The 22824-nt window shown below is 54.2% G+C and overlaps 1 protein-coding gene across 3 annotated transcripts; it reads left to right on the top strand.

The window, feature by feature from the left end:
* Positions 1 to 554: 554 nt before the first annotated feature.
* Positions 555 to 22672, top strand: SLC66A2 (solute carrier family 66 member 2). 3 transcript variants are annotated; one of them, XM_081148994.1, is made up of 6 exons: positions 555 to 627; positions 917 to 1230; positions 5486 to 5619; positions 9436 to 9483; positions 15586 to 15802; positions 20923 to 22672. In XM_081148994.1, exons 2-6 carry the CDS (start codon positions 1028 to 1030, stop codon positions 21128 to 21130), a joined length of 810 nt encoding a protein of 269 aa, XP_081005120.1. In that variant the 5' UTR covers positions 555 to 627; positions 917 to 1027; the 3' UTR covers positions 21131 to 22672. The 3 variants fall into 3 exon arrangements, with proteins under 3 accessions (XP_081005120.1, XP_081005121.1, XP_081005119.1); XM_081148995.1 differs by lacking the exon at positions 9436 to 9483; XM_081148993.1 differs by having other exon boundaries at positions 572 to 1230.
* Positions 22673 to 22824: the final 152 nt, after the last annotated feature.

The raw sequence follows: 22824 nt of genomic DNA, 5'->3' as shown, positions 1-22824 counted from the left end.
CCGCTGGCCACCTCAGAGCCGCGGCCCGGCGGGAGCGGTCACGGCGCCTCTGACACGCGTGCTCAGGCCGGAGGACCCGCGGCGGCTGCGGGCTGCGGGCCGGCTCCGTCCCCAGAAGAGCCGCCGCCCCACCCCGGCAAACTCCCGAACTTCTGAATCCTGCTCCGGGGTGTCCCCTAGCTCAGGATGGGGCCCCGGCTCCGCCAGAGAATGACCGCGCGGGGGGACCCCTGGAGTCACCTGGGCCCGCTCCCCGGACCCCACGCGGGGTGGCGCCCCTGCCCACGCCCTCCCCGCCCCCGCCGGAGGGGCCCCAGGCCGCGCGCCGACCGCCGGCGACGACAGGGCCCCGCCCTCCGCCCCCGGTGGCCGAGCGCCGGGTCTACACGGCCCCCGGGGACATGCGAGGACCGTGCACGCGGCACCTGGCCCCGAAAAGGCGGCCCCGCGGGCAGGCGGCTCGGCGCCGGGTCCCCACCTGCCCGGCCGGCCTCGCGCTCTAGGACCCGCCGGCGCCCGGCCCTCCCGCGGGCGGGGCCGGGCATTGTGACGTCACGCCGAGGCGGGGCTTGGGGCTCGGACGGCGGACAGACGGACGCTGCCGGACGCGCGGAGCCGGCGCGGCTGGTGAGGGCCCGCGCGGAATCCGCGGGGCGCGTGGGCGCGGGGCGCGGGGCGCGCGTCACTGGACCGGTCGCCAGGACCGAGTTCCCCGGACCGACTCCGCCATCCCCAGGGCCGCGCGTCCGCGCCCTGACCCCCAGCGACGCCGCTGCGCGCGCCCAGGGCGCACCGACCGCGCGTGTCCGGGGGGGTCGCGCCCCAGCCGGGAGCCCCGCGCGCCTCGCGGTGTCCAGCGGAGCGCCGCCTCCCTGCTGGAGGCCCCGGCCCCAGCTCTCCACGTCTCTCTCGCCAGGCTCGGGTGGCGGCCATGTGGGGCTGACAGCGCGCGTTCCAGGAGCCCGTGGAAGCGGAGGGGCTCGGCCGGGTGGTCGCCAGCCCGCTGGCCGGGGCACAGGTGTCCGCGATGGACGCGCAGGGCTTGGATTGGCTTCTGGTCCCGCTGCAGCAGCTGGTTTCCTGGGGGGCGGCGGGGGCCATTGTCTTCGGCGGGGTGGTGCCCTACATCCCGCAGTACCGGGACATCCGGAGGACGCAGAACGCCGAGGGCTTCTCCACCTACGTGTGCCTGGTGCTCCTGATGGCCAACATTTTGCGGATACTCTTCTGGTACGTCAGGGCCCTGTTGCTGTGGGCTCCCAGAGAATGGCTTCCCCATTTTGGGGTTTTCGAGCGAGCCCCGGGGGTGGAGATGTCTGTACTTCTGAGAAGGAGCTGATGACACGGGTGAGATTATTTCCCAGAGAAAATGGTGGGATCCAGTGGAGAACCTCTCTGGTGGTCGCAGGTCTCAGTCCCCACTCGTGGCACTCAGGTGTCTGTCAGACGCTGCCCCCCAGGATGGGGTCCCTGACGCAGGGCATTTGCAGGACGACCAGGGGAGAGAAAACAACTGAGTAGATGAATGTGAGGAACAAAGCGCAGTGGCCAGTAGGCAGGACATTCCGCTGGCCAGTGGAGCCCCTCAGGAGGGCAGCTAGCCCGTCGGGCGGCACTGGGGGTGGCGGGAGGGGCCCCTTCAGCTTCCCCGCGCCCGGTTTGTTTATTTTTGATAGGAAGCCCACTTTCTGGGTACTTAAAAGACTGCTGCTTCCTTCCTCCCCGCCCAGCTTCCTCCTTTTATCGTTTGCATTCCAGTGAGGAACTTGAAATGAATTTTAACAGTTGCTGAAGCCAGACGTGGTTGGGAGGGTGAATGTTCAGAGGAAATGAGACAAGGTCTCAGCTCATCCTGAGGCCTCCAGACCTGGAACTTCCCTTCCATGGGGTGGTCCCAGACCCGTCAGGAAGCTTGCTGAGGGGAGTCCTGGTGCCCAGGCGGGAGAAGGCCTTCAGGCTCCCTCTTGTGACTTTTGGTGATGCATTTTTGCTGATTGGTTTTAAGTCAATCTTATTGAGGTATGATTTTCATTAAATAAAATCACCTGTTTCACATGGATAGTTTGATGAGTTCTGAGGAACACTCCTCCCCCCACCCCGTAATCACCATCATAGTCAAGATATGAATTTCCCAAGCCCAGAAGTTCTGTCTGCTCTGTGCATCTGTCCATCCCAGGCCTCAGTCCACCCTGATTCCCTTCCCCTGGGTGTTAGTTTTGCTGCTGTTGGGGGTTTTTTAAAGGTGAACTGGTGAATCAGTCACACGAGGAGCCCACTTTCCGGGGAGGGGTAAGCAGGGATTATTTTGTTTAGCACAAGTTGAAACAGAGTTTTGAAGATTCCTCCTTTCCCTTTGGCTGAGGGTCCTGCGAGGCGAAACACCTTGCTTCCCTTGCTAAAATGGCCTGAAGTCTAAGCTTGAACAGGAGCAGGTGAAATGTATTGTCTGACACTGTTGTTGACTGAAGACATTGGACGGGGTTTTGGGAGCCGCGCCCAGGCCCTGTGTCGGGTGGGGGCTGCGTGCCCTTTATTGTGGGATTAGTTCTCTCCAACAGTGGCGGGAACTCCTGGGGTTGGATTACCTTATGGGAAAACAGTTCCATTTAGAGTGCTTTCCCCTTGTTATGCTTGTCATTCTAAACTGCAAAAGGAAAATAGAATTTCTAATCTATATCTTAGTACCTGGTTTAGAGAAGTCAGAAGTTAAACCATCTTCTCATCAGTGCCTCTGGATTTAACTGGCATTTGATGCTTTTGGACTCCATGCTCTCTCTCCACTGCAGGGCCTGAGCCTTTGAGAAAGTCTTGAGCTCTCTCCTAATGCAGCACAGGGCAGCCTTTGTGGGATTCTAACCTGGGTCCACTGGCAAGTCTATTTCTGCACATTGATTGGTCCTTTTGCCATAGAGTCAGCATTCTGAACTGTTCTGGGTCACTTCAGGGAACCTGGGTCACTGGCTACCATGTGAGCACACAGAGCTGCCTTTAGCCAGCATTCCAGACAGCTTCGGAAATGTGTGGGGTGAAGGGAGGGCTGGCAGAGGTGCTGGTCCCTCCTTTAGGACAGGGTACACTGGCCTGGGGGTGCACTTTCCTTCATTTCACAGCAGCAGAAGGGCAGACCTCCATTTACAACTTGTCCTGATGTGCACATCTCTCCCCACCTGGTGCTGAGACCCCTCTGCTCTGAGGGCAAAACAGATGCTCTCTCATATCCTCTCACCCCGTGTCTCTCCAGGATTCATGGGTGAGCAGTCCATTTGATCTAGATTTTTTTTAGGGTTTCCCATGTGCCAGACACTGGGCTAGATGCTTCGGTTTACACTTTAGTGAAAGCACTGTGTAGAGTTTACTGTATACACATAGATTGTGGGTGATGGGAAGGGAGAACACAGGTCAGGGGCTGTGACAGGCTCCAGGAGAGGCGGAAACTGGGTCCACACCAGAACAGTGCTACAATTAGGATCACTGGAGAGCACATTTCCCAAAGCTGATTGGGACCACAGTCCTCAGAGCTCCAGTCCTACTGGGAAGCCCTGTGAGAGATTTGTGGTGCCAGGTTATGAGTGGCTCTGCAGGAGGGGCTGACCACACTATGCAAACCCAGGTTTCTGAAACTTGGGGAACGCTTGCCTATGCTCTGATTTCTTACCAACCTTTTGTAAAACTAGCATTCAGCAGATCATACTCCATAAAATGCTAATGTACAGGATTTGGCCTTTGTGGTATTAGAAGCTGGGACAAGAGCTAAGTGATACCTCATACCTAATATTTTCAGGCTTGTGATTTTGTAGAAATGAAGGGGAGGGAGGGGGCCAGGGTGCATAGATGGTGCTGCAGAGCCTCATGCATTCATGGAGGTAATTCCAAGCCCCATCCCTATTGGATGAAAACACTGTATCAGAGATGCAGTAACATTGTTTTGAAAATGCAGCAACACTGTATGGGAGGTCTGGTAACACTGTACTGAAGATTTAGTAACATTGTATCAGAGATGTGGTAACATTCTGCTACTAATGATCATGACACTCAGGCCGCAGAGAGAAGTGGAAACAAAACTTCTTTTCCACTTGAGATTTTTTTCTGTTACTTTGAAAGGTAGAGGAGGTGTCCCCTATAGAAACTTTTGCTTCAGCTTGGTAGAACATTGCACGTCCTCTGCAATGTGTATTTTCCTAGGGGTGAGACAAAGGTATGCTGCAACCAGGGGAGAACTTGCTTCGACTGGCTTCTCTGTAATAGAAGAGGCTGTGCCAACCACATTCTCGGACAGGAGAGGAAGTGCTGTCATGACATACCTGCCAGCACAGACTATTTAAGGAAGAAAAAAAGTTTAATTTCATAAGTAAAAAATGGTATCTTTCTATTTTATTTAGCTTTAAAAAATTATTAATGATGTTGAACTTTGTTTCATATTTATTTTGTTCCTTGTGTATTGTTCGTGGAAAGTTGTGCTTTTTGAAGTTTTGTGTCTTTCTCAGCCAGCCTTCATCCTAAAATCAATTAAGCACTCACCTGTGCTCCCTGTCACTCATGTTAAATGGTATTATTTTTACTGTGAACATCAAGTTTGTCTAGATTTGATTCTTGGTGTATTGTGTAAGGAAAAGCGTGAACTTGATATTTTCCCCACCGTTGCTCTAGTTACTTATTGTTTCTGTTGAACATCTAGAAAACGAAACTGGCCTTTTCCACATCATGGCCCAAATTGCTCACTGTCAGCCTTATAGCTGGGAATGACCTTGGTGGGAGGGTTCCCTAATCTGACTTATTTTATTTTGATGCCGGCTGCTTGCCTGACATGGAACCTTCACTGTCCCTCCTATTACCTTCACCTATGGGTCAGTTGACCCCCTGGATCAACTAGGTAGCCAGTAGGGTCCAGTTCTTAGAAATGACTAGAAATGTTCTCAAACAGCCTTAGGGGTTATACCAGCAATTTATAGAAAAGACAGCTTGAGGCCATGGGTCCAGGGGGCCAGAGGAACTGGGAGCTGTGGTAAGCAGGAGCCAGCCCCTGGCAGACCCCCCACCCATGTCTGTGCTTCTGGCTGAGAAAGCCCCGGGCACTACCCCTCTTTCCGCAGCATCTTCTCCTCACTCAGGCCTGGCTCAGCAGCCTTGCTTGTCCCACCCTGTCAGTGGGGGTGAGGGGGTGGTATCCTGCTATGCCAGATGCCTCAGGTGCTCTGCATCGAGCTCCATTCCACTGTGGAGTCTAGAGCCTGGCAGTCACAGCCACAGCCACAGCCACGGTGGATGTGGCTGTCCCGCCTGGTCAGCCCTGGGCCCAGAGTGCAGATGAGGCCCCTGGTGAGGGCAGCCCCTGGTGTGGATGCCCCTGGTGTGGTGTCCTCCTAGTGTGGGCACCCCCTGGTATGGATGGGTGTCCTCTGGCATGGATGGCCGCTGGCATGGATGGCCGCTGGCGTGGGTGACCCCTGGCTTGGCGCCCCCCCTGATGCTGTGGTCTTGCCTCCAGGTTCGGGAGGCACTTCGAGTCCCCGCTGCTCTGGCAGAGTGTCGTCATGATCGTGACCATGCTGCTGATGCTGAAGCTGTGCACCGAAGTCCGTGTGGCCAATGAGCTCAATGTCAAGCGCCGGTTCTTCACAGGTGGGTGACTGGCAACTCTGGGATAAAGCCACTAAAACAACAAAGCTTGTCTTGTCTGGGGTGGAATGAGAGCCCCTCAGCCCAGCATCACTGCCAGGCACTGTTACCTGTGACTGATGTTCGTGTTTTCAGTCTAAGACATGACTTAAACATTTTATAGTGTGAAACAATCCAAGATAACAGCTTCTTCCCTGGATCTGGGTGAGCTATACCTGATCCTAATGTTTTATTTCTCATTGGGATCTTGCCTGCAGTCAGAGTCTGAGTCTGACAGGAGTCACCGTCAGCTGAGCTTCTCTCTGACTGGACCAGGTCAGGACATTGGTGAAAAGGCAGTTTTATCTTTGGCTTTCTGTGAGGCTTGTACATAAAACTGGTTCCTTGCAGCCGAGTTCACTGGTCCTTTCTCACATGCTTCGTGAAAAATGCTCCCAAAACCGGGACTTTGTGGGTGCAGGTGGGGCCCCTGCCACCTGGGTGTGTGGACTTGGGCGGTAGGAACTACAGGCCCAGCCCACGCTGCCACTGGGCTCTTTTTGGCTCGCGGACTAGAGAGGCTTCTTCTGTCTCTGCCTTTTCCCCTGGAGACGCACCTTCTGAGCTGGCCTCCGCGTGAACAGCAGGCGGTGGGCTTCTCGTGCGCAGGAGGGTCAATGCCTTGCTTCTGGTTTTTCTAATTATTAGATGACGACAGCTGTCACTTTGACTTTGTGTGCAGCTGTGTTTGTGTTTAGTCCCAGATGTTGCTTAGAGAAGCATTTTCTCAGAGTGTTGTTTGGGACGCCTGCGGACGTGAGGTCGTGTCTGTGCTTTGTCCCTGAGGCTCATCTCCCCTGCGACCCCTCCCTCCCCTGTGTGTCTCCTGTCTTTGGAGTGAGAGAAACGTCTGCTCATTTCCATCTTGGTGGAAAGTAGGTCAGCCTCCCGCTCTGAAGCGTGGCCTGGACCAATCAATGTCACTTAAAGTCTGAGGCGACCACCCTGTTCCTGGCTGCCGTGTTCTTTCTCCCCGTGGACGCCATTCTCTCCTCAGCGGATCTGTCCCCAAGCCCTTGTCATAACTTGGGAATCACCCCTAGCTGGTGCTGACTGTGTTGCTGTGAGCAGGACCCTCACGAGGACACGCACCGGGCTCTGAATCTCTCTGGGACAAAGGCGTTTTGCTCCCACGGCTCCTGCCCCTTCTCACTGTGATCTGTGCCCTTTGGAACCTCGTCTTTACTTTGGCACCGACCGCTTGGCCGACTGCACCGGGGCAGAGTGGGGGGCGTCTCAGTGCCTCCCATCCTCACCAGGAGAGAGGAGAGGCCACTGGGAGGGCTCTGTGCGCCTCTGCCTCTGGCTGTGAAACCCAAGAGCAGGTTTGTGACCTTGTCTGAAGGAGCGTGAAATCTAGGCTGCCAGATAGAGCACTTGTGGGTGCCTCCAGGCCACGTGGCATTTGAGATTTGCCTTTGAGTGACCTTGCTGAGATGCAGGAGTGCCTCCTCAGCCATCCACGCTCCCCATCCCTCGGGCTTTGCCAGCAGGTCTTCAGGTTGGCACAGGTGAGGGCAGTGGGCACCGTGAGCAGGACGATGTCCCTCCTCAGGGGACCTCCCTTAGGAGAGGGTTCTTGATGAGGTGAGTGGGATGGTGGACATCTGATCATTTCTCTCCGTTTCCAGTGTTCTAGGTAAATTCTTCCAAAAGCAGTATTTCTATTCTGTTATCTGGATTTGAGTTAAAATAGTGAATCTCAGTTTTCAGGGGCAGGGCTGGAGTCTGAACAGTAACAAGTGACCTCCTCTGGTAAGCAGATGGGAACCTGCGATGTGTCACCTCTGTGGCCAAGGGGCTTTGCAGATGTCATCAAGGTGGGGCCTCGAGTGGGATTCTCTGGGTTATCGAGTGGGCTGGATGGTGTCACAGGGCCCTGAGAGTGAGAGAGGAAAGGGGAAGGCCTGGTGGAGATGGACAGATGGACAGAGGACTTGACTCTTGCTGGCTTTAAAGGTAGGGGAGGGGCGTGTTCTCCATGGGACTGGCCTTCATCTTGCAGCCAGTAGGGACAGGAGCCCAGTCCTCCAGCCACGAGGAACCACATTTTGCCAGCAAGTTGAATGAGTGGCACCGGGTTCTCAGGAATCTGCCATCTGGGCAGAGCCTGGCAGGGATGGCCTTGGTATTCTCCCTCTCCCTCTCCCTCTCCCTCTCCCTCTCCCTCTCCCTCTCCCTCTCCCTCTCCCTCTCCCTCTCCCTCTCCCTCTCCCCCTCCCCTCCCCTCCCCTCCCCCCTCTCCCTCTCTCTCCCTCTCCCTCATTCACCCCTTGCTCACATGCCTGAGGTTGGTGCTGGCCTTCACTGGGACATCAGTGGGTTCTCTCCTGGAACATCCACACATGGCCTCTTCATGTGGCCTGGGCATCCACACAACATGGCCCAGGTTTCAAGGGGCTTGTTTGAGAGAACTGGGTGGATACTGCATCTTTTTAAAGATTTAGTCTTGGAAATCATGCAGCTTCCCTTCTGCAAGGGTGTGGCCACACGCCCCCCACAATCCTAGGGGGAGCGGTGAGGTCGGTGGAGAATGTGGGCCTGGCCTGGAGCGTGTTTGGGGCAGATCTGTGGAAGGACAGTGTTGTTGAGAACATGTCTAACGTCTGTCTCCTCCAGTCCCACACAAAAAGGTTTTTCTAAAACACAGGTCAGATGGTGTTGCTTTCCAGCCGGGAAACCTTAGGTAGCAGGGAGGGGTCCGAGGCGGCTGGGCCTCTTCCCACCCTGAACCTCGCGCTCCTCGGGCCCGGGTACCTGCCATGTGCCCCTCGCAGGCCTCCGCTGCTGCACCCTGCTGTTCAGCATGCGGAGCTTGTCAGCTTCGGCTGATCCGGCCTGGACATGAGAAAGAAAAAGGCTGTTTGCGTCTGAACTTCACAGGAGCTAAGTTGAATTCTCGCCTGCAGCTCCCTTCTCCCCCCCCCCCCCCCATCTGGGACCTTTATCTTTAGACAGGGTGCCAATGAAAGGTGAAATTGGTCTAAATAAAAAAAAGCTGGTCTGGTGTTTGCTTTTAGCTGTTCACTTGCCAATTTCCATTTTTAGGTGAGTCCACTGCCTGGGGCAGATGACACAACCTTTGATCCCACCTCTGCTTTGTGATCAGAGCGGCTCACTGGAGTCTCACTCTTCTGTTTCACCACCTCCCACCTGCAGGGACCCCACCTGCAGGCTCTGCGCCAGCCGTGTCTGCCAGGGTCTTGGTCTGCTGTCCTGGGCAGTGCAGTCAGGAGGTCTCAGCTGGGGTGGGCTGCTGGTGGGCGAGGGACGGGAGCAGGGCGCCTTGGAATTCAATCATCACCCCTGACAGGCGCTGCTGGGCTGGGCCACCTTGGTGGGATACAGCACTGTCTGCCCGTTTCTCACCCTCATGTATTGAACCAGCTGGGGGGGAGTGTCCTCTGGAAACAGCTTGACCAAGCAGCCCTGGGGCTGAGTGGCAGCCAGCCCTGCACACAGACCAGCGTCCGGGGGAGCAGAAGCAGACTCTGGTGACAGCAGATGCCACCTCTGACCTTAGCAGTCAGATGAAGATGTGGTGGCTTCTCATTTTTGGCCCCCAATTTCCTCCCTGTATTCTAAGCACTTATTTGGAAAGGGGGCAGGTTTGGAGAAACAGAGTTTAAAGGTGGGTTTCCTGATGCAGACACCAGAGTCTGTGGTCTTCCTGTCCCGACCGTTTTTTAAAAAGAAATGCAGAAGGGCTGAGTCACGCTGCTCATCTGTGTTAAATCGTCTGTTTTGTCTTCCTTTCTGTCTCTCTAAATGTGGCTGCAGGTAATGAGGATGGGGAAGTCAGAGCCCCTCCCCGGCGCCCGTGTCTGGGTAGGTACCACCCCGCATGAGGCCGCCCGCTCGTGCTTCATCTCGCGGCTGCTTTGTCCCCCTGTCACCCCATCACCCGCGTTGCACCCTGACCATGCATGCGGCTCATTCCGCCCAGTGTGGCCACAGCTCCCGCCGACTAACCCGCCGTCGCTGCTGTTCCCAAGCATGAAGGAGTCCCCAGGCGCCTGCCCGTTTCTGCGAGTGGGTCTTAGAGAAGGAAGCAAGGAGATGATCTGGGTACAAGTTCTGGAATTCTTACGTTAAATTTATTCTCAATATTTAATTCTCTGATGCTACGGGTTTGTTTTCTTGACCTCATTTGGGATTGATTGCTACTGCGTGGAAATAAAATTTACCTTTGCACAGTGACCTTGTATCCTGCCACTTTGATGAAATCGCTTGTTAGGTGTCGTAGCTTTTCAGTGGACACTTGAGGATTTTCTATATACGAGGTCGTATCATCTGCTAGTATAGGGTGGCCCCAAAAAACGTGTACATACTTCGAATGACTGCAGAGTCAGTGTTTATTAACATACAGTTCATTTTCAAAATTGAGTGAGTTACCAGCTATCAAAGTGTGTTTATGTTTTTTGGGACACCCTGTGCTTTTCATTTTCCATTCCAGTCTGGCTGCTTTTCATTTCCTTTCCTTGCCGAGTGGCCCTGGCCAGCGGTGATGGGGGGGCGGGGCAGGCTTGTCTCGCTCCTGGCCGTCGTGAGAAGGCGGTTGCTCTTTCTCCGTTGAGCAGGACAGATTTTACACAGATGCCTTTTTTTAGGCTAAGCAAACACCCTCTGCACTGAGTTTGTTGAGTGTTTTTGTCATAAAAGGGTGTTGACGTTTGTCAAGTGCTTCCTGTGTCTGTTGAGATGACCACGTGGTTTTCCCCTTTATTTCATTATTATTCTGTGTAACATTGATTAATTTTTGTATGTTTTACCAACCTTGCAGTTTTGGGATAAATCCCACCAGATCAAGATGCATAATCCTTTTTATAAATTGCTAGACTCTGTTTGCTAGTAACGTGCTGAGGACTTTTGTGCCATGTTCATAAGAGACACTGGTCTCTGTTCCCGTGGGATGACAGGTTTTACGAGTGGTTCGCATTCCCTCCACTCCTATTTTTTTTGAAGAATTTGTGAAAGATTTGTATCAATTCTTTATTAATTTAAAAATTTTTAATTGACATACGTACAGCATTGTGTAAATTTAAGGTTACATGTTAATTTTGTTCATTTATGCGTCGCATTGTGATTGTCATCGTAGTGAATCAGCACCTCTATCGAGTTGCATAATTTCTTTTTGTGGTTGGAACACTTTTAGTGTCTAAGCGAGCTTGATGGTTATAATGCAGTGTTGCTGGCTGTGTTTCCTGCACTGTACATTGTATCTCCCGGGCTTGTTTACTGCTCTTTGCAAGTTTATCAGTTCTTTAAATGTTTGGTGGATGTGCCCAATGAAGCCTCCTGGGCCTGGGCTTTTCTTCGTGGGAAGCATTTAAATTACTAATGCAGCCTCTTTCCTTATTATCTGTCTATTCAGTATTTCAATTTCTTCCCAAGTTAATGTTTATAGTTTTTTCTTGGAATTTGTCCGTTTAACCTAAGTTACCTAACTTGTTGGGTTACAGTTGTTCTTAGTGTTCCCTTGTAATTCTTTTTATTTCTGTGAGGTTGGCCGTGATGGTCCCTCTCGCTGTTACTTTAGTAATTGGAGTCTCCTCTCGCTCTCCTTTTTCTTTCGGTCATTCTAGATACATATTTGTCAATTTTACTGAGTTTTTTCCAAAGAACCAGCTTTATTGTTGTTGATCTTCTCTGTTGGTTTTCTGTTCTGACTCGACGCTGATGACAGCAAATGCTTAGTGTCTGTTTCCTAAAATCAGGGGCTTGCACTCCGTAACCACACTGAATGCCAACCAGAGCAGCTGACCCGTGGCCGCCGTGACCCCAGCAGGTGTTGTGTCTCCTCCTGTGTAGGGAAGGGTCTGGCCAGACCTGCCCTTGCACTTCCTTGTTTTCAGCAGTAGGGCCCTGACCCAGGCTTCCAAGGGTCAATTCCAGGCCAGTGGTCCTGGGTTCCTGGGCCGCTTTCTGTTCCTAGCGCCTCTGCCAGGGCGTCCTGGGTGCGGCCTCCAGCTCCCACCTCTGGGAGGTTACTCCTCCTGGGAAGCACTGTTCCTGGGCAGCACTTTGAAAGGATGTACAGCCCTGTTCTCCTCAGGTTTTTGCGACATTCCCCTGTTCAGTGTTAGCAGCAAGGACGTCTGGTTGGCTTGCAGGTGGGTCTCCGTGTCCTGCCACCTCGAAAATGTACAGACATCTGGAGCAGCCACTGCCTGGCCCAGGACACTGCCCCTTCCCCTGGGAGGAGGCATGATGGCAGCTTGGGAGGCCAGGATAGTGACCAGGATGGAGCCTGGGGCCTGCCAGGTGGGAGGTGACTTGTGTGGCTAAGGCCACGTGGAGGGCAGGGCCAGTGCCAGTAGGTCCCCAGGTCTCACTGGGTTTGGTTACATTCTCCGTAAACTGGTGCTGATGCAGGTGCCTCGCTGTGGGACCGAGAGAGTTGGTGACCATCTCACCCCAGTGAAACATCACTGTTACCAATGGAGCTGCAGCTGGGGGAGTCCAGCCCTGGGGTGGGAAAGAGACTGAGGTGGCCCCAGTCTCGTGGACTTTGTTTTTAAATATAGCTGACGTCGACCACTCAGTATGTACATTTTAGGCACTGTTTTGTCTTCTATTTGAAATTGCCAATTCATTTCTTGCATGAGAGGACTGTGATTTTCCCTGCTTTGTGGTTGAGGAAACTGAGGCACAGAGAGGTTGGGTCATAGGCAGGCAGCCACACAGCAGTAAATGGTCAGCTGGGGCCCCAGAGCCTGGTTAATGCCAGCCTGTGACTCACTGTCCACCCTCGAGAGCCCTGCCACTTCCTTGGGATGGGCTCTCACCATGGGCACAGACCGTGCCCCCTACTCTGCCTGGACGGCAATACTGCCTGGCTGTTCTGCCAATTGTGCCCCTTCCCGGCTCCATCAGGGACCCAAGGGGGTGGCTGTGCCTCCTGTTGTCCTGGTCGACCCCTCACTGGCGCCAGGGCCTGGCCTGACCAGGGAGCATTGTCTCCTCCCCTGCTGCACACAGAACCTGGCAGCATGAAGCTTGTGGCCTGCACATGGAGCGAGGAGGCAGGCGGGGCCACCAGCCTGCAGGTGGGGCACGTGGCTTCCCACGAGGGAGGGAGGCTCCCACCTCTGCTGCCACAGTGGCTTTTCCTGAAGCTGCAGCGTTGTTTGTGCATCTGCCACAGCCTGGGAAACACCAGGGATTTCCCTCAGGGCAACAGGGTGGGTGGGGATGTATTTACAGGCCCTGAAATTCTGGATGACCTGGGCAGAACCCTGGCTGGGCCAGCCGGCACCTTATTAATTCTGGACAGCACCACCCTGTGGAAGTGCAGTGCCAGCCAGGAAGCTGGCCATGTGCGTAGTTTCCTGACAGCATGTTAGAAAACTGGAAAGAAACGGTGAAATTATTGTTAATCTGCTTTTCACCAAAACATGTTAACGTGATCCTGTAACCACTCTAACAATTATTAACAGGGTATTTTCTGTTCTATTTCTGCATCAGGTCTTTGAGGTCAGGGGTGTGTTCTGCACTCAGAGCACGTGTGCCAAGTGCCTTGTTCAGCTCTCAGTGCCCGTCATGGGTCAGCCCCCCTGCAGCCCTGCAAGCTGAGTCCCCGAGCGAGGGGGCGGCAGGCGGCTGTCAGAGGCACGTCTGAACCAGGCCTCGGGGTTTGGACTCATGTGGTTTTCCCCTTAGTTTCTGACAGGGACACTTTGCCTGGCTGTTGCTTTGGATGGTGATTTTTCAGGTCTCCAGGGTCCCTTCCCCTGCTGGCCCCACCTTTTTCTCAGTGTAGTTAATTTCTGCAGCTGTGGTGACCCTTTGCCAAGACCGCCAGTGTCCTCTTGCTGCGGTCGCTGAGCTGCCTCATTAGGAGGTTCACCCGTCTCTCCCTGTTGGTTTGAACACACAGAAGAAGGGAATGTGGGAATCCTTTGCAGTTGCCAGCTGCCTAGAAGGGGTGAGTTACTTGGGGTCTGCGGTCCCGGGCGTCATGAGGGCCCTGACCCCTGCAGTGTGATGTGGCTCCCTCCTCCCTGTCCCTGACACTCTGACCTTTCCAGTCCCCACTTCCCTCCTGTGTGTTCCATTGGGATTCCCCAGAGAAGTGGACATGGGTTAATTTTGCTGCTCGCACCTCACCACCTGGAATTCCCCATGGTTTTTATTGGGGTCTGGAGGTAGCTCCCATGGGTGGCTTGCATGGTGGGCGGGTGTGTAGGTTTGGGTGGGTGTGGGAGCCCCCGGGGCCCGGGAGCTGAGCTCGCCTCTGGATGGGTGGGTCCAGGCTCTCAGGGCTGACAAGTTTTTGTAGCGAGCTCCCCCCCACCCCCAGACTCACAGACAAGGTGTGGGCTCCAGGAGGCGGCCAGCTCCTGCTCTGGCACAGGGTTTCCTCTTTCCTCTTATCTCACATCCCAGCTGTGAGCGTCACAGCCACCACCCGAGGCATGAGGTCGCTGTGGCAGTTATGGGCGGCCCTCCTGGAACCCGGCCCTCTCCTCCTCCCTGGGGTGTGACCCTGGTTAAGGAGGAGCTGCTGGCCATGTGGCTACCGGCTGTCCTGCCCTAATTATTGGTCCCAATCCTGAGAGGCAGCTTTGTGCCATGGACCATGGTGTGCAAGCCCCTCCCTGGGTGGCCTTTCAGGACAGTCTCGGCATTCACAACTTCCCCCTGGTTCCGGGCGTCTGGGGGCCAACTGGGCTGGGAGGGCACAGGACCTTGGGGTCCATAGGCAGCTTCTGTGAGAGGAGAGTGAGCCCTCCGCACTCTCGGTGTCTCTAGGGGTACGTGGGGTCTTGTGAGAACAAGGACACCTGAGGGTGGGGTATGTGGAGGCCTCATGGCTGTTCGTGTGGTTGCCACGGGGTTCACGCCACTGTCTCCAGCGGGTTTTTACCGTTGCCATGGCCACCGAGAGCTGCCACTGTTGGGGAACCACCCTCCTAGTCAGTGACAAGGGGCTGGACCAGTGGAGGGGTGTCCTCTTGCTGCTTTGGGAACTGGAAGGACTTCACCTGAACTGACAGGCACAGGCCACACGGGGGTGCTGGCGGGCTGCCTGGTATGGAGCCCAGGGTTGCATAACCTGTCTATCAGTGGGGGGCGCCTGGAGTCCTAATGATGAGCCCCTGGAAACCACCTGTGAAGCCAGGGGCTCCTGCTGGACGGGGCTTTCTTGTGCTCCCATTGGAGCAGCCGGGGCTCTGTTGCTCTGTCAGCTCGGGTGGAGACACCCGATGGCTCAGCTAGGGAGGCGGGGCCCCGCGCTCAGGAAGGAATGATCCCCAGATGTGCCCCTTTCCCATCCCATCCTGGGTCTCAGCCCCCAAGGGACGTCTGGTCGGACCAGCCCCACGGTGCGGCCTCTCCTTCCATTTAGAGAAAAGGTGGTCAGTGATGACCCCAGATGGCACCCTGGGGTGTGGAGGCCTATTGCCTGACCTCGAGTCCCCCACTATCCCTCTGTTAAAGGGGCATCCCTACCCTATGGGCATGGGAGCAGCCTACCCAATGCTGGCATGGGGTTAGGGCCCGTGAGGGATTCACCGTGGCCCCCAGGAACCAGGTGTCTCATCCCCAGACCACCTGTGTAGAGAAATGGAGACTCGTGGTTAATCTAAAGCTCGGGGGGGGGGGGGGGGGGAGCGGATGTTCTAACTCAGGAAAGAGATTCCAGAGGTTCTGGAGTGATCCTGCACTGGGCTGGTTGTCAGGGCTGTTTTAGGATGAGTTGAAAGGTTCGGCATCCTTTATGCTGAGCTAATATCTGTATGAAGTCTCCCACCAAGAACACTTGGAGTCTCACAGCTTACATCCCCTTCCTCGCGCTGACCTTGACCTCACCCAGTTCATGTCTCTCTCCTCCCACTACCTTGACTTTGTACCCAGTTCACATGCCTCACCTCACATTGACCTTGACCCGATGCCTAGTTCAGGTCTCTCTCCCTCTCGCCCTAGACTTCGACCCTCACCACTTCTGGCACTGGAGCAGCTTCGCAGACTACCTACAGTGTGTCCTGGCCTTCACGGGCGTTGCCGGCTACGTCACATACCTGTCCATCGACTCGGCCGTGTACGTGGAGACCCTGGGCTTCCTGGCCGTGCTGACCGAGGCCATGCTGGGCGTGCCGCAGCTGTACCGCAACCACCTCTGCCAGTCCACGGAGGGCATGAGGTGGGTAGGCACGTGGCCCTGTTGCTGTCTCCTTGGCACCAGGTGCACACATGTTCAGTAAGAGTCAAATGGGTACAAATCTGGCTGCTTTACTTTCGATTACATTTGTGGGCAGCCAGTTAGAGAGCAGTTATGTTTGAACACAGCTGTCCATCGATCTCTTGATGCGTGAGCATCGTGCTTGTGTGTGACAGGTGGGGAGAAGCCTGTGAGCAGGTAACAGGCCCGGGACCGAGAGCTACCCCTGCGCTGTTAAGCGTGACGCTTCGGCATGGGAGGGAGGTGCTGAGTGTGGGTGGGGGACCGAGGGGAGCAGGCTCTGCTCACAGTGGCACAGGTGTACAGCTCTGGGTGGGGTGTCACGAGATGCACTCTCAGGATACAAGTCCAGAACATGTTGCATTAAATTTATACCAAAGCATTTCATTTGCTTTTGTGCAATTGTAATTGGTATTGCATTTTAAATTTCAATTTCCGTTTGCTAGTATATAGGAATACAATTAATTTGTATGTTTCTCTTGTATCCAGTCACCCTGCTGAACTAATTTTATTTATTTATTTATTTATTTATTTATTTTTATTTAATTCCTGACTTAAGGACATGCTTGTTGATTTTAGAGAGAGAGGAACAGGGAGAGACACAGAGAAACACATTGATATGAGAGAGAAACATCAATCAGTTGTCTCCAGTACACTCCCTCACCGGGGATTGAACCTGCAACCTTTTGCTGTATGAGATGATGCTCCAACCAACTGAGCCACCCAGCCAGGGCCGAGGTCATTCATTTTAGGAATTTTCTTGTGGATCCTGGATTTTCTTTTTTTTTTTTTTTTTTAATATATCTTTATTGACTTCAGAGAGAGGAAGGGAGAGGAAGAGAGAGAGAGACAGAAACATCAATGATGAGAGAGTCATTGATCAAGCCCACAACCCGGGCATGTGCCCTGACCAGGAATCGAACCCGGATCGCCTGGATCCTAGGTCCACCCTCAACCGCTGCACCACGCCTGGCCGGGCTGGATTTTCTATGTAAACAATTATGTATAAATAAGGACATTTTTATATCTTCCTTTCCGGTCTGTGTGCCTTTTATTTCCTTTTCTTGCTTTATTGCACTAACTGGAACATCCAGCCCGTGTTTAATAAGCAGGGATAGTGGGTGAGGTGGTTTTCTGGTCATGAGGAGAAAGCATTCAGTGTTTCACCACTAGGTATAATGTTAGGTATAGAAAATTCTCTGTTCCTGTTTTTCTGAAAGCTTTTATATTAAATGAGTGTTGAATTTCGTTAAATGCTTTTTCTGCAATGATTTATGTGATCATGTGATTTTTCTTCTTTAGCTGACGGTAGTTACACTGATGATTTTCAAATATCGAACTAGTCTTGTATCCCTGGAATAAAGCTCACTTAGTCATGATGTACAAACAAACAGAAATAAATACGTTGCTGAATTCTACTTGCTAGTACTTCAGGAATTTCTGTATATTCAGTTTTTGTTTTCTTCTTTTGGCTTTGGTATTTAGGTAACACTGTCTTCATAAAATGAATTGGCAAGTCTTCTATTTTCTGGAAGAAATAGTGCAGAACTGGTGTTAATTCTTTTTAAGCATTTACTAGAATTCTCCAATGAAACCATCATGACCTGGATATTTCTTTTTTGGGAGGGTTTAAATTATGGATTTTAATTTTTTTTAAATATGTTTTTATTGATTTCAGAGAGAGGAAGGGAGCAGGAGAGAGAGAAACATCGAGGATGAGAGGGTCACGGATCGGCTGCCGCCTGCACGCCCCCTGCTGGGGATCGAGGAGCCCGCAGCCCGGGCCTGTGCCCTGACCAGGAATCAAACTGGGATCTCCTGGATCCTAGGTCGATGCTCATCTGCTGAGCCACACCGGCCGGGCAGATTCAATTTTTTAAATAGTTATAGGGTTATTCAAATTATCTATTTCATATTGGCTGAGCTGTGGTAGTTTGGGCTAGTTGAGGAACTGGCACATTTAATCTGTGGTCAAGCTGTTCGTCCTGTTCTCTTCCTGTCGGCGTGATGTTTGCAGGGACCCTCCTTTCCCGCTACTGGTCGTTTACAGGGGTGGGCAAAAGTAGGCTTACAGTTGTGAGTACGCAAAACACAGAGTTTATTCTCGTATTACTATTTATTATTTGTAGACCTACTTCTGCCCACCCCTGCATATATTCTTTCTTTCTAGAAATTTGTCAATTTTGTTGATCTTTTCAAAGAATCAGCTCCTTGTTCTGTTGATTTTCTGTTTCACATTTCATGAATATTTGCTCTTTATTTAAATTATTAATATAAAACTTTTTCTTTTTCCTAATATAAGAATTTAATGCTGTAAATACCATCTCAGTGCTGCTTTAGCTGTGTGTGATGTTTTATTTTCATTCATAACACTGCATATGTTTATTTCAAGACTCCCTTTGACCTGTAGGTCATTTAGAAGTATGTTGTATAATTTCCATGTGTTTAGAGTTCAACAAAAGCCCTGGACCTCTTTAAAAAATAACTTTATTGAGCTATAACTCACCATACAATCTCCCACTTAAAGTGTACAATTTAATGGGTTTTAGTATTTTCTCCCATTCTGAAGATCGTCTTTGCACTTTCTTGATGTTTTCCTTTGCGACACAAAAGGTTTTAACCCGAGCGCCCATTGTCTAACCCAGGGTCATAAAGACCTCCTTTGGGGGGGGGTGTTGGGTGGATTTTCATCTGGATGGGTTGGAAGGAGGGGAAGGCCTAGGCCCTGTGAAATGGGTGAGCTGTGGACTCCTGCAGTGAAGCTGGGGCAGGTGCAGGCGTCTGGACTTCGTCTCCTGGGCACTGGTCTGGGAGGGGCTTTCCTGGCTGCTCAACAGGCCATGGATGAGGCAAGAGGTATTTTAGGAATAGTGATCCGGCAGCCCAGTTGGGAGGCAAAATGCTGGAGCCAAGGGTGAGGTCATGGGCGCCGGGATTAAAATGGTTGGGTGGGTGGAGGAGGGGAGAGTCAGGTGCAGGACTCAGCAGCTGGAGTTGGGGACAGCATGAGGGGAACCAGAGGAGGGCGTGCAGCTCCCAGGTCACCAGCCTGAGCTGGGAGAACACAGCCTGGGGTCTGGGAGGTGGCAGTTTCCCCATCACTCAAACTGGCGCATCTTCAGGATCCTCTGTGTCCTGCGTAGGCATCCCACACCATCAGAACCCTGTGCTGGCTGAGCTTCCTCCCTCGGGGCACTTCCTTGGGTAGGACTCTTACTCCCAGGATGAGGCTAGGCCCAGCCACTCGCAATGGCCAAGTTCTGGACTTAGTGTTTGTTAGGACATCCCTGGCATTCGAAGCAGTGATAGGGCCTCTGAGGAGTGCTCGCTCATCCGTCCATCCATCCACCCACCCACACACCCATCCACCCACCCATCCATTTACCCATTCTACCCACCCACCTACCCATCCACCCATCCATCCACACCATCGCTGAGGGTAAGGGTTACATAGTGCCCGATTCAGAGCGGAATCCATGGCTTATTCATAGTCCCTCTATTGAACAGATCCTTAGGGACCGCAGCAGGAGGAACTTTGTTAATATCTGACTGGCTGCTGTGCTCCTGTCCTCCCTGAGCCCGCACGCAGGCAGCTGACTGTGGGGCCTCAGCAAGGCTTTTGGCTTCCTGACCTCATGCTGTAGCTGACTGAGGGCCGAGGCCAGGTGAGGCATCTGCGCAGCTAAAAACGTCCCTGCACGTCAGGCGGAATCCAGCTCCAGTGATGACCTCATGTCTGCACTTGCCCAAGTGAGGAGTGCACCTGTGCGTTGAGGGCCCAGGGGCAGCTGGGCACCAGGAAGGCAGGCACCAGGCAGGCGGCCCCTGGATAGTGACAGGTGGTCCCGGGACCCCTCCAGCTTTGTGCTCTACCATCTCTGCCCCTCCTGCCCCTTGGGTGTGTCACTAAACCTGTCTGTGCCTCAGTTTCTTCCTCTGCGAAAAGGCAGCCCACCCCATCTTGTTTCAGGGCAGCACTCAGCACACCTGTGAGAGTGCTGGTGGTGGGGTGGCTGCCTTTTCCATGGGAGCCTCGATCTAGTTGTCAGCAAACCAGGCCCCAAGCTGCACCTGTCAGATCCCCTTTATGGCCCCTGACTGCCTGACCAGGGCTGCAAGAGGGAGCTGAAAGCCCAGCACTTGCTTCTGTGTACATTGGTGGGATGAGCTCTCCTGCCCCTCCCCCGCAGTGCCCCAGCATCTGAGTGGCCCCAGTGTGACCCCAACTTTGGGAAAGGAGTTATGAGCCGGATTCAGCTGGGGACCTGAGGAGAGATAAATGCAGACGTGTCTTTGGGTTGATGTTTTCCGAGCGCACCTCCCATAATACTGAGTATGGTACCTGTGAGTACAGAGGTCCGCACACCTGCAGATTGTGGAGTGGGCTTAACAGAGTGTCTGAGTTGCTAAATGGGGGTTGTTTGCATGGAGGAAAGTCCTGCGATAATAGCTTGAGGTACAGACTGGGTGCAGTGCTGAGTCCTCACTTCAGTGTGGACAAAGCAGATGTGAGGCGGGTGGGCAGCTGCTGGGCAGGTTCCTCCTGGGGTGTCTGATGCTGTAACTTGGATAATTCCATGCACTTCCTGCCGCAGCTGTGGACCAAGTGCAGGCTGTGAGCTCCATCTGCCAGGGTAGAAGAGCTCAGGGTGAGAGGGCCACTCCCTCCTGGCCAGGCTCCTCCTGCAGTTCACAAGGCACAGCCACGCTGGAGCCACAATGTCCAGTGCCAGTCCTGTGGGTCCCTGTGGCCGAGGGCTGCTCTCCCAAAGTTCTCGGGTGGCTGCTGCCCCTGCCAGGCTGGCCCCTAGAGCAGGTGGTGGTCTTCCCTCCCCCCTCTCCCAAGGGGCCCACTCCAGGTGCATCTGCAGCCAGGAGGGACAAACTGAGGTTGTGGGCCTGCCCTGTGTGGCCCAGTCCCTGCCCAAAGGCTGAGGGTCCCAGCTGAAGGGACTTCCTGTCCTGTGCCTGCACATGCGGTGACCTCACAGCAAGGACAGGAGGGTTGGGGAGGGACAGGCTGGGGTCCAGGTTTCCCCTGACCTTGGCATGCCCCCTGACCCTGGCTTTGGTCTCCACAGCATCAAGATGGTACTCATGTGGACAAGTGGCGACACCTTCAAGACGGCCTACTTCCTGCTGAACGGTGCCCCCCTGCAGTTCTCCGTGTGCGGCCTGCTGCAGGTGCTGGTGGACCTGGCCATCCTGGCACAGGCCTACGCATTCTCCCGCCATCCCCTGAAGCCCACCCCCCACACGGTGCACCCTGCCAGTGCCAAGGCCCTCTGAGGTGGCCTGGAGGACAAGGACATGTGACTGCTGGCTGCTGGCACCGGCTGGCCACCTGTCCTCCACGTGGGCCCCTGGGGTGGTGGACAGGTGGGGGCCCAGACGCCGTGTCTGTGCTCACTCAGTGGAGAATGGTGAGGCAGGCGTCACCTCATGGGTGGGACTGTGGTTGTTTTCAGGGTGATGGAAAAGCAGGTCTTGCTCCCACTTGCTTTCAGAGCACCTGCAGAAGCTGGGAGATGCTCACAAACCTGGGAACAGGCGGAGCAGGCTAGGCCTGGAGGCTTCTCCATGTCTCAGCCCAGCCAGTGGCCTCAGCCTGGATGCATCCTGTAAACCCAGGCAGGGCTCAGAATGAGAAGCAGCATTCGGAGAGCTTGGGCCCCAGCACGCAGGCCCATGGTCAGAACGGCCGAGAATGGATGCACTGCTGGGCGACATGCGGCGAGGACACGCAGGGAAGGGTGGGCTGGGCACAGAGCACGTGACCTGGGTCCTGTGTCCACGTGGAAGGGAAGGCACACCAACGCATATGACATATGTCCTGGTCATGTTCCTGGAGTGGCCTTGCCTGGGCCACCTTCAGTGTGGCCGCCTCATGGGACTGGGACTCAGCCTTTGCCCTCGGCTGGGTAGGGGGCCCAGAGGCCCTGTTGCTAATGAGCCTCCTCCCACTGGGGGCAAGGGGACAAGCCCATATCCGTGCCAGCTGGGCACTAGCCAGAGAAACCTCACGGGTGTCTGGACCAGAGCCTGGAGTTCTCCATGATCCTGGAGGGCATGGCAGGGTGTGAGTGGCCCATGTGGGCTCCCTGAAGGCCCAGTGCCGAGCGGGCCGCATGCGGCTTTTTCCCTTTCTCCTGGGAAGTGCGCGCAGTTGCAGCACACAGCCTGTGATGTCCATCTTCCAGGATGGGGACCCCTGAGCAGCCCCACACCCCACGCTCTGAGCTCGTGGGCCTGAAGTGACCTTCCAGGGTGGGGGGTGGCCTGGCATGGGCATCCCTGCCCATCATCTCCCATCCACATGGTTCTCATTCACTGCGTGTGGCTGTGGTGGGGCCACTGGTCTGACACTAGTCACCCACATTTGTTTCCCTGTCAGTATTACACGAGCATCTCAGCTGGGCCAGCCCTGCACCAGCTCCCAGACCCCAGAGGCCAAGTGCTCCAGATGCTTACGAGTGGCTCCCGCAGGCAGCGTTTCCCTTCTGCTGGGTGGAGGAGTGGCTCCCTGTGCATTGTCCGTACTGTCTGTGGCCGGCGCTGAAGCTCTCGAGTGTCTGTGGTGGCCAGTGAGAAGTGTTGGAAGCTGTTTCCTCCTCCTGAATGTCTGAGCGAGGATCCTGCTTAGTTCTTTGGCCTGTAAGATGCTTTGAAAACATTTATTTTTAAAAATAAAGGGAGATGTCTGTAGCAGTAATTGCCTCTAAATTAAAATATTAGTGACTGTAGTGGTGACCGAATGTGCCCGTGTGTGGGGATGCTCAGGGTTCTGTCCATACAGAGATTTTAAATCAATAAACTGCTCAAGGACTGTGACCTCGTGGATGGAGTCGTGTGGGGCTCAGGGCACAGCGAACAATTGTTCCTGTGTGCTTATTTCACCTCAGGGGTCTCCAGGGGAGGTGCAGCCTCAGGCACCGGCCTCTGCCCCTGGGCTGAGTGTCCATGTCCCTTGGGCTGGACTGACA

Source organism: Miniopterus schreibersii, assembly GCF_964146895.1.
Source record: "Miniopterus schreibersii genome assembly, chromosome: 10".
Classification (NCBI taxonomy): domain Eukaryota; kingdom Metazoa; phylum Chordata; class Mammalia; order Chiroptera; family Miniopteridae; genus Miniopterus; species Miniopterus schreibersii.
The sequence above is the reverse complement of the archived record's forward strand: the minus strand, read 5'-3'. Positions and strand labels throughout refer to the sequence as shown.